General features: G+C 47.8%; 1 protein-coding gene across 10 annotated transcripts in view; it reads left to right on the top strand.

Moving 5' to 3' along the window:
• The first annotated feature begins 2,419 nt into the window (after window positions 1-2,419).
• The window catches only part of SYT17 (synaptotagmin 17), a 76,152-nt gene continuing 68,325 nt past the window's right edge, over window positions 2,420-10,246 (top strand). For 3 of the 10 annotated variants that reach the window (XR_010590851.1, XM_008173028.4, XM_065558926.1), the window contains exon 1: window positions 2,499-2,861. Coding sequence is in view for 2 of the 10 variants with exons in the window: in XM_005307188.5 (XP_005307245.1) it covers window positions 2,847-2,861 (15 nt within the window). In the remaining 8 variants the exon portion in view is untranslated. Of the gene's footprint in view, window positions 2,862-5,969; window positions 6,309-10,246 lie in introns of those variants that run through there. The other 7 variants (XR_010590852.1, XM_005307188.5, XM_008173027.4 and 4 more) reach the window with 7 other exon arrangements.

Raw genomic sequence — 10,246 nt, 5'->3', positions numbered from 1 at the left:
TCCCCTTCAAAACACCCTTTGGTGCAGAGGAAGGTGCACTGGATTAAGAACCAGGAGACCACCATCTAAAGTCACTACTTCTACTTTCTGATGGCAATAATTCTGTCCCTTCACAACTCTTATTGAGTAAGGGTTGAGAGATTACACCAGCTGGGAATAGGGCCCATGTATCTAATATGGCAGTGCCAAATCTCATCCCATTAGCTACACTGTCTCTCAGAATCTGCCATATCTAAGTAGTCATCTATGCTCTGTAAAATGAGTCTACTCATGGATATATAACCCACCGTTTCAGTGTGTTATGCATCCTCCTCTAGTGGTTGGTACATGGGCAATAACAGCCTATTCCCGATGCCTGCTATTGTGGTTCCAGTAGCAAAGATCTATCCAGGGTCCAGTGCAAATTCCTGTAAGGGTGTGCCAGGACTCGGCTGGAGCTTCACAGGGAACCACAGGCAGGAGACTTAAATTAGAGCTTCCTTAAACCAAGGCCATAATTTGGGATGTGCAAAAGTGGCACTCAAGAAGTGCAGCCCAGAATCTGGCACGGAATCCCCCCCCCTTTTGTTCCTGGAGAGCAAAAGTAAGGTGCTTTTCTTTGCAAGACACTGACCCTACTCCCAGCTAGGCATAGAGAAGTCTGGCCCTTGGTTTCTGTGGGAGCAGGATGAGAGCCTGCGACCCACGCCACTTCCCGCAGCTCCCATTGGCCGGGAACGGCAAAATGCGGCCGCTGGGAACTGCGGGCAGCCGTGCAAATGTAAACAAACTGTCTGGCGCCCACCAGCAGATTACCCTGACTGGCCACAGGTTGCCCACCACTGGACTAGACTGATCACTAAATGAGAGTTCTCTGTTAAGACTTATCCTTCTCCACTCCCATTCCAATTAGTTTTAAGTCTAGTTGAGCACCTCATATGCCCTTGTTTTTCGTGGCTTGCATTCTAGTTAGTTATAGTCTGTTTAGGAACATCAGACTTGCCATAATAGATCAGATCATTGGTCCACGTAGTCTAATATCCTGCCTCCAGCAATAGTCTTCATCAAAAAGTAAAAAAATAATCCTAATAAGGTATTATATGCAATGTTATAGATGGCTAAAAATTCCTTCCTTATCCTTTCCACTGATCCTTATATGATGTGATCTTTAAGATTTCGTTACCCTTATTTTAGCTTGTGAACTAATGTTCAGAAAATTATCCGGTTCTTTTAAAGATCCAGTCACAGTGCCTGGTTTGGATGTTTCTGCTACAATGAATTCTACAGTTTAGTACTTGTTGATTCAATCCTTGTTTTTTGAGGGGGTACGGCAATAATAATGCAGGTTGCTGGTGTGAAATAGTGCACCTATGACGATAACTGCTAATGATATAAAACTCATATTTAGCTACCTTCACTTCTACTAAGACCTGCTAGTTCATTGCACTAGATAAGGTTTTACCAGCACTGTAGTGTACTGAACTCTACCAGCATGTGATATGGGTGGGTTATGAAGCCAGTCTAATCCAGATATAGGGTTGTGTCCTCTCAGTTGATTCGTTGAGCTTGGGAAATGTTTTCCAGTTCCCTGAAGTTTTGCATTTTGTCCTCTGGATGTCACTGTTCTGCCTTTTTGCACAAGACCTGTTGCAACTGCAGCTTTGACACTTACATTCCGCTTCAAAAGGAACCTGCGCCCGCCCCATAATGCAAACACATACAATCCACAGACTAGTCTACTTAATTTATTAATGAATTCTTTTCATTAGCTCTACCGATTAACAATACCGCTTTCCCCAAATTAAAAAATGCAACCACCCTATTGCAGAACAGCTGTAGTGAAATACTTTTTCTAACCCTTTGTAAGAGGGAAAAGGTGTAGGTATAATTAATGCAAGCTTTAATTATAAAAATATAAGTGAGAGTTGTGTGCTGGCAGATCAGATGGCTATTAAGGTGATAGTTCTTTCAGCACCTTACACTGCAAAATGTACATTACATTGCAGTGCCCTCTACTCATATTTACGTCAGCTTCCTTGTATACATGAAATGACAGTTTGCAATGGACATGGTGACAGCATTTTCTGTAGATTGTGGCAGGTTCCCTAGATATAATTTATTGCCGGTCCTTCTGTAAACTCATAATGAAAGAGTTTTCTTCAGTACATACACCATTCCCTTTCAAGATATAAATATCTAACCTGGTCACATATAATTTGAAATAAGAGCAAGGTTTTTGGTTTGCTGATGGAAAATCATCACCAATAGGTTTCAGAGACGTTTTGCTTCTTGTTCTCTGACAAAAAGGACCCTCCTACATGCTGCTGTTTCAAAGGCTCTTGTCCATATGGTTGCAGGCAGATGGATGATGCTGTTTGCAGAAGACACTTCCCCCGGATTCATCCTCAGGCTTTAAGTTGGAAAAACAAATCCAAGGAGAGATGCACTGAGAGAGGGGAATCCAGATCTCTGGAAGTGCAAAAGCTGCTGCAGCTGCTGCCCAAGAGGGGGAAATTCACCACCAGCCTAGCATAGGGAAGAAGGAAAAGAGGGAAATCAATCATGCAGCAAGTGACAGGCTGACAGAACACATCCCTCCCAGCCCAACGCAGCACAGAGAGCCTGGAAACCCAGAAAACCATACAAGAAATATTAGAAACAAACAAAATAATCAACATCTCTGTGCTAAAGAAATACTGTGAAGGAAACACTGATCATTACGGAGAGGCAGTGAACAGCAAGGGGGAGAAGGAATGAACAGTGCTCATCTAGCAAACAAGTCATGTCTTTTTGTTGTTGTTGAGGGCAAAGTGGAGAGAGACGCCATGCTCAGGCTGTGCTGGGAACTAATGTGATACCTAGTGAAGATGGCGTATATACAGGTAGGTCTGAACAGCACTGGGGAGGAAATGTCCTCTTTATCTGGGGAGGGGGACCGCAGGGACACTGGGTCTGCTCTAACCTGGTTTAGACTCACCTGAATTTACTAGCTGCATGTTCATCCAGCCCAGGCTAGTGATTCCCTCGCCCACTTAATGGGAAACTTGAGAGTTAGTTACAGAAAAGGTTAAGTTCTTTAGTGACAGATGCAACCTGTAGCATTATTATTTGTTCTGATTTTTGCATTCAATAGTAATATTTGCTTCTAATGTATTTAGAGACAAGAACTGTGGCTTACTGGCGGTTGACAATACTAAGTAGGGTTACAAAACAATCTCTTCCAAGATAAGTTTGAGGAAATTGTTCTTGTGACTGGACCTTAATTAAAAAAAGTAAATAAAAGAAATTGAATGCATCCCTTCTAGCTATGTGTTGGGTGCATGTTCTTTTAAGGTTGTGTTGGTACAAATCAGTAAAACAAAAGGAAAGTAACATTGTGTGTGTGTGTGTGTGTGTGTGTGTGTGTGTGTGAATGTGCTAGTGAGATTCTGTGGATATGAGAGACTTACATTCATTCAGACATACACATTGTGTATGTACAAAAACAACAAGGAGTCCATTGGCACCTTAAAGACTAACAGATCTATTTGGGCATAAGCTTTCGTGGGTAAAAAAACCTCACTTCTTCAGATGCCCAAATAAATCTGTTAGTCTTTAAGGTGCCACCGGACTCCTTGTTGTTTTTGTGGATACAGACTAACACGGCTACCCCCTGATACTTGACATTGTGTATGTGTGATGTTGGTATCTCTGTGTGAAGCTATTATTTAGATGTAATAATGTCTGCATATATGTGTGTGTGGATGAGACAAATGTTTGATGCCTTCTTGCACGGTGTGTGCAACTGTGCCCTGAGTGAAACAGAACAACAGTTTTCACAGACGCCTCTGCTGCACTTCCTGTTGCTGCTCTATGTGCCATGAGCCGTCTGTTAACTCCAGGGTTCCGTTTCTGGGTCTCAGTTTGGCATGTGAGCAAGAGCAGGCTGGGAGATGGGCGTCAGAGCAGCCAGGAGTGCTTCAGCAACGACCCCAGCCCCCATCCATAGTGTTACCAGGGATGTTTATTCTAATTGCTGAGCTGAGGGGAGCTTGCTGCTGCTGGACAGCAGGTGGATATCCAGGCAGAGCAGCCCCGGGGATGCAAATGGAGGGGGCCTGGGACTCAGCCAGGGGGGCATGAAAGGGCAGAGCTTCCTGATATTGTTGGCTAACCATGTGACTCGTAGCCTGCAATCCTGTGAAATGCCAGCATGGAAGTGCCCCTCAGGAGGTCACGTGGGGCCTTGAGAACCACACTTAGATGTAGCCCCCTTCATCTGTGAACACAGAAAGGAGGACTGGACCCCAGCATGCATTCAGTGAGCTCTGTGAATCCAAAACCCAGGGGTCTACACACACTCACTGGGATCTTGTGGATACACAGACAGAGGGGCCCAAATACTCACACGGGGTCCCCATGCAAAGGTTAAAACAGGGCTAGCTTAACACAGAGGAGACTGAAAATGGGGTCCTAACTTGCATATGAGACACCCTCCCATTCGGGCACCCCTGCAAACAGAGTATACTGTGATGGTTCCCTCAGTAATTATATGCCCCTTCCCATTACACACTGTAAATTTCCTAAAGTATATTCTGCATTGCAATAATGGGTATGGCTAACCCAAGTGTTTAGAAATCATCAGTCAGGTCCCCTAGACAATTGAGAGATTATAAATATAATAAACGTTGGGTTCTTTTTATTTGCCTTCTGGCATTTAGGAGTCACATTTTCAAGCATTTCTCGACAGTCCGTAGGGCTAGAAACTTACTTTAAGACAACAAAAATGAAAGCAGTGATTCTCAGGCACTAACAGGAGAGCAGCAGCTGGAGCTGGAACAGGAGTGAGGGGCTGAAGGAAGCCGAGGTGAGTGATGGGGTGGGGATCCCCAGCACCTAACATGCAACAGAGCCGATGGAACTACCTGCCACCAACATGTGCGAGGGGCTCAGGACCAGTCAGCTAATGTGTGAAACCCCGGAGTTAGCAGCACTGGCTCAAGGTGTTTTTTCTATTACTGTATGTGACAGGCTCCTGGTGAGTTCCCAAGTGGCATTAGAGGCAGGATTCCCTCCATGGGTGCCACAAGTCCCACCAGTGTATGTTCTGGGGATTCCCATCTCTTTCCCCCCTCCTCCCATCGCACACATTAGCTGACTGGTCCCCAGCCTGTGGCACATTATGGTGGCAGGCAGTTTCATCGGCTCTGTTGCATGTTAAGGTGCTTAATAATATAAAAATATATAGAGATATATACCTATCTCCTAGAACTGGAAGGGACCCTGAAAGATCATCAAGTCCAGTCCCCTGCCTTCACTAGTAGGACCAAGTACTGACTTTTGCCCCCATGCCTAAGTGGCCCCCTCCAAGACTGAACTCATAACCCTGGGTTTAGTAGGGCAATGCTCAAACCACTGAGCTATTTCCCACCCCATTGCACAGCATCAGTTTCCTTCAGCCCCTCACTCCTTTCCCACGCTGAGCTCCCATCCTGTGCAGCAGACACAGCCACAGCCTAGATTTACAGGGCCCTCCTGGGGGCCTGCCCCCCACCCAAGACCTCCACCGCTCCCCCCCTCCTTTACCAGACGCACGGGTCTCACCATGCCCAGCGCCTACCCAGGCTCCACGGGCTCTGCGAACTCCACTGGGAGCCTCCGCGGCAGCCTCCCTCCACCCCCTGGCGGCTCCTCGGGGCGGCAGCGATCCCCTCTGGGCTCCAGCTGCCCAGAGCGCAGGGGGCGCTGCTGCTGTGGCCGGGGCTATACCCCGCTTGCTCTCCCTGGCGGCCCCGGCGAAGGGAGTCGGGCTCCGGCTGGGTCTTGTTCTGCGCCGCGTGTTGCTGGCCGCAGGCGGCGGCGGGTGGCGGGGTGACGGTCCCGGCCGCAGGCGGCGGCGGGTGCCGGGGGTGACGGTCCCGGCCGCAGGCTGGGAGTTTGGGGCTCGACGCTCAGGGAGGCTGCCCCGAGAGAGGCGACTGGCGACCCCGGGGAGAGGGAGGGCTGCGGCCACGGCAGTCCAAGCAGGGGAAATTCACCCCGAGCCATGCCCAGGAGGGTGCAGCGGGTGACAGGCTGCCAGAGCACATCCCTCCCCGCCCGGCGCGGCACAGAGAGCCTGGGGACCCAGACCAAACCTGCCCGAAATCCTAGACAGCGCCGGGCTAGGGAACCGCTGCGGGGGAGACGCCGATCGGCAGCGAGCAGCCAGGGGGAGCGGAGATGGTCAGTGCTCATCTAGCAACCTAGTCACGTCTTTTTTTGTTGTTGAGGGCAAAGGGGAGAGAGACGCCATGCTCGGGCTGTGCTGGGAACTAATGTGATACCTAGTGAAGATGGCGTATATACAGGTAGGTCTGAACAGCACTGGGGAGGTAATGTCCTCTTTGCCGGGGTGGGGACCCGGGGACCACAGGGAAACCTGGTCTGCTCTAACCTGGGTTAGCACTCAGCTCAATTTCCTGGTTGCATGTTCATCCAGCCCAGGCTAGTGATTCCCTCTCCCGCTTAACGGTAAACTTGGGTGTGTGAGTTAGTTAGTTGCCCAGAAGGTGAAGCTCTCAAGTGACATACCCAACCTGACGCGCTAGTGGTTCGGCTTTTTGCATTTGTTTAATAGCAGCAGTCAGCCAATGCATCTTGATTCAGACCAGAACTGTGGGTTGTTGGAAACACTTTGTGGAGTACTACAGGAAAAGGGTTTGGGGGAATAGTCTGTGTGATTGGAACTCGCCTTGTTCTTAAGAATGAAGCTGAACATCCCCTTTTGTGCGTGTTTGTGTGTGTGTTTGTGCATCTGACTGATGGTGTACGTATGGGACTGACTGTGTTTGTGTCTGTGTGGGGGGGTGTTGTACGTAGGCGTGCTTATGTTTGTGTGTGTGCATGGGATTGTGCACGGTCTGTGCGTGTAAATGTCAGCATATATGTGAGTTCTTGTGTGAGTGTGCGTGTGAGAAGTTTGTGATGCCATAGTGCAGAGTTGCATGTACCGGGCACAAAGAGAAGCAGAGCAACAGTTTTTGCAGCTGCCTCTGCTGCTGTTCTGTTGCACGTTCAGGGATCCAGCTGTTGACTGCGTGTTCCATGTCTAGGACTGAATTCGGAGTGGGAGCAAGAGCGGGCAGGGAGACGGGAGTAGGAGCAGCCAGGGGGGCTTTACCAAGTCCTCCCCCATTCATCCAGCTGGCGTTACCATGGATGCTGCTCCCGAGTTGAGCTTAGGTGGCTGCTGCTGAGGGAGGAGGACTAGGCCGGGCAGCCTCTGGAAGGGGCCTGGGAGGCTCAGGAATCAGCCAGCCAGAAGGTCATGAAAGGGCACAGAGCTTCCCCCAGGGTGTGAGATGACCTTGCTACTCACACTCTGCAGTCCTGTGAACCACCAGCAGGGATGGGACGTGCGCCTCACACTGTCACCCCCCACCTACATGAGACACCCCCCCACCGTGGAAGCCTAGAAATGGGGGCTTCCACACATATGGGAATCCCTTCAGAGATTGAAACTGGGGCCCCTCACACCAATAACGGACCTGCTATGGACACAGACACAGGGACCCTCACCCCAATGTGGTATACTGACATATTACCACCAACTATGAACTTCAAAATAGGGGCCCACTCAACTTGCCCCAGGCCATGAAAACAACACTCACTTAAAGCTGTCCTTACTTTGAGGGGCTCTTGAAAGCTAGATGGGCAGGGGGCCCTGAACCTCTAGGTTTATAACTACTCTCAGCCTAGCCTGTCCCTCGTGTAATTGTGCCAGGGTAGAAGGAGCTCTTTGGTGGATAGGCTGTTGTATACGAGACCCTAATGCTGTAAACTGGGTCCATGGTGCATAATTCAAAATGTAATTTGACCTGCTCCCCAGAATGAGTTTTGATACCCATGGTTTTATGGTTTAAAAATTCCTGGAAGATGTTAGCCAGGAAATCTGGCTTCTTATCTGAGCTCTGACAATGACTCGGTTTGGTTCTTCACTGCCTTGCACAATCACTGACAATGACATCTGTGCACAGTGGATGTAAAATGCTGTTGGGTAAGTCATCCTCTCTGTAACTCAGTTTCACATCTCTGAAATGACAATCGTGACCTACTTCCCGGGGATGTACTGACTGCAAATTGGTTAAAGTGCTTTGAGATCCTGGGATGAAAGATACTATGATGATCCAAACCACAATGAAGTCAGTAGGGATCTTTGCATTGATTTCTGTGGGCTTTAGGTCAGGCTTTGTGTGTGTGAAGTATTATGATTTATTATTTCAAAAGTACATAAGTGACTTAGGAGCACAAGGCTCATTGGCTTTCATTGGGAGTTGTGTTCCTAAGTCAGGCTCCTTTGAAAATTCCACCCTTAATGTTTTTAGCCCCATATCTGTAATATCAATGGTGTAGTACTGGACCCCTGTCATCCGCAAGTGACCAAAGTGTACAGAAGCAGAGGGGACATGTATATGCCCATACATGCATGTATGTACATATATTCATGCTAGAAAAAGCGAGCCCCGGCTCTGCAATTTCACCCACCTAAAAAATGCTGGTCACTCTTGATCTGGAGGATGCAGGGAACTGCTAAGCACAGCAGCATATGGGGCACAGGAAGTGTAATGGTAAAGATAGCAAAACAGCCCCACGTATAGCAGATCCTGGAAACCAAGGTATCAAGGAACAGCTGTCAGCCAGGTCATCAAGTAGCAAGGACTATGCAGGCACCCTAGGCCACAATACACATCCTATGTATTGTTTTGTGATGGGGGTTTGTTCATGGCACCAGGACTCCCAAATGGATTATGCTCCTGAGTTGAAGAGTTGATCTTGAATTTGCAGATCTGGTACAATAAGTCTAGGCTCAGCAGCAGTAACTCGAGTGGTATTCCTTTTGCATTCCCAGTGGAGTAGGCCAATCTCATGGTAGACCCAGTCTGCCTATATGTGCTGGGTTTGTTATAGTGTCTATGGTCTTAAACTCCAACTGAGCTTACCCAGCACCTGCTGGCTATCACATCATTTGTACTCTATAAACCTTTGTCATTCCCCCAGAACTAGCCCCCCTGCTGCATGTGACTGGCATGGACACAGACAGCTGTTCGTGTTTGCTTTTATTTCATGGATCTGTGCATTTATGTATTTTATGGCACTGGCTGTTCATTTGCTTCTGCTGTGCTATGGTGATTAGTTCCTGCCTGTTGTCTCTGTCATCACTCCTGTGTTCCTGGCTAGGGTTTCTGGGGGAGCTGGATTGAGCACACAGACAGGATGGAACTCCGCTTACTTTATGATAGAGTCTGCGGGTAGCATTGCTCATGTTCGTGGGGTGCTGGCTGCCCAAGGACCTATTTTATTGTAAAGCAGATCTAGGTTGTTTTACTTGATGCCTCTCTTGCACAACTGATACATTTTAGCCAGGAGGGTCGTCTGATGCAGGCCTGCCTGGAGTTACCACACCCCACTCTCTTACGCCACATGGCCTTTTCTCACAGTACATGCTGGGCTGTTTGGCTGCAGGGCATGAATCCAATGGACTCGTCTTAATGCAGCGTAGGCATTTTAGTGCAGGCTTGGAATATGCCACACCAGTTTTGGGTGGAATTTAGTGTGTAAATTGGGGGATGACAGAACCCTGGGGTTTTTAAAAATGATTTTTGGGGTGTAGCCATATCAAAATACAGCACTTTTGTCCTTGCAATCCTTGCAATCCTTACCTCATACAGGTGGTGGTATTTTCACTAAGCAACGGTCTGTGAGAACGTGACGATGGATGTTTGTGCTAAAATGCTTTCTATGGAAGCCATTGTAGAGCTAAATTTCATCTAATGTAATCTAGTTCCTTTTTAAAAAGTTGTATTGTCTATGTTTTCCATAGAGAATTTAGCCAATAGAAGCAGTATACTTTTGGGAGCGCAAGCCCCTTAAGGAAACCATCTTTAAAGGAAGGCACATGAGACAGAAAACTACTAGATATGAGCAGGGGTTAAAGATAGCAAAGCAATCACAGTAGAGATCCAAACTTTTTTAAATGAGATTTTTTAGTGAATTTTGGTGAATTCGGTGCTCATGAAAGTAAAGGTGCTAATAGTGCTAGTTACAGCAGGAATAGCACAAACAAAGTGAATAAGAGTGGAAGGATGGTGCGATTAAAGCACTAGATTGGAACGTGGGAGATTTGGGGTCTGTTCCTGGCTCTGTCACACACTTCTTGTGTGACCTTGGGCAAGTCACTTCAGCTCAAATTTTCAAAAGTGGTCAGTGATCTTGGGTGACAAGTTTTGAGCAGTCACCTAGGGACACC

Source organism: Chrysemys picta, chromosome 10 (assembly GCF_011386835.1).
Source record: "Chrysemys picta bellii isolate R12L10 chromosome 10, ASM1138683v2, whole genome shotgun sequence".
Classification (NCBI taxonomy): Eukaryota; Metazoa; Chordata; order Testudines; family Emydidae; genus Chrysemys; species Chrysemys picta.
This window is presented reverse-complemented; position numbering and strand designations above follow the sequence as displayed.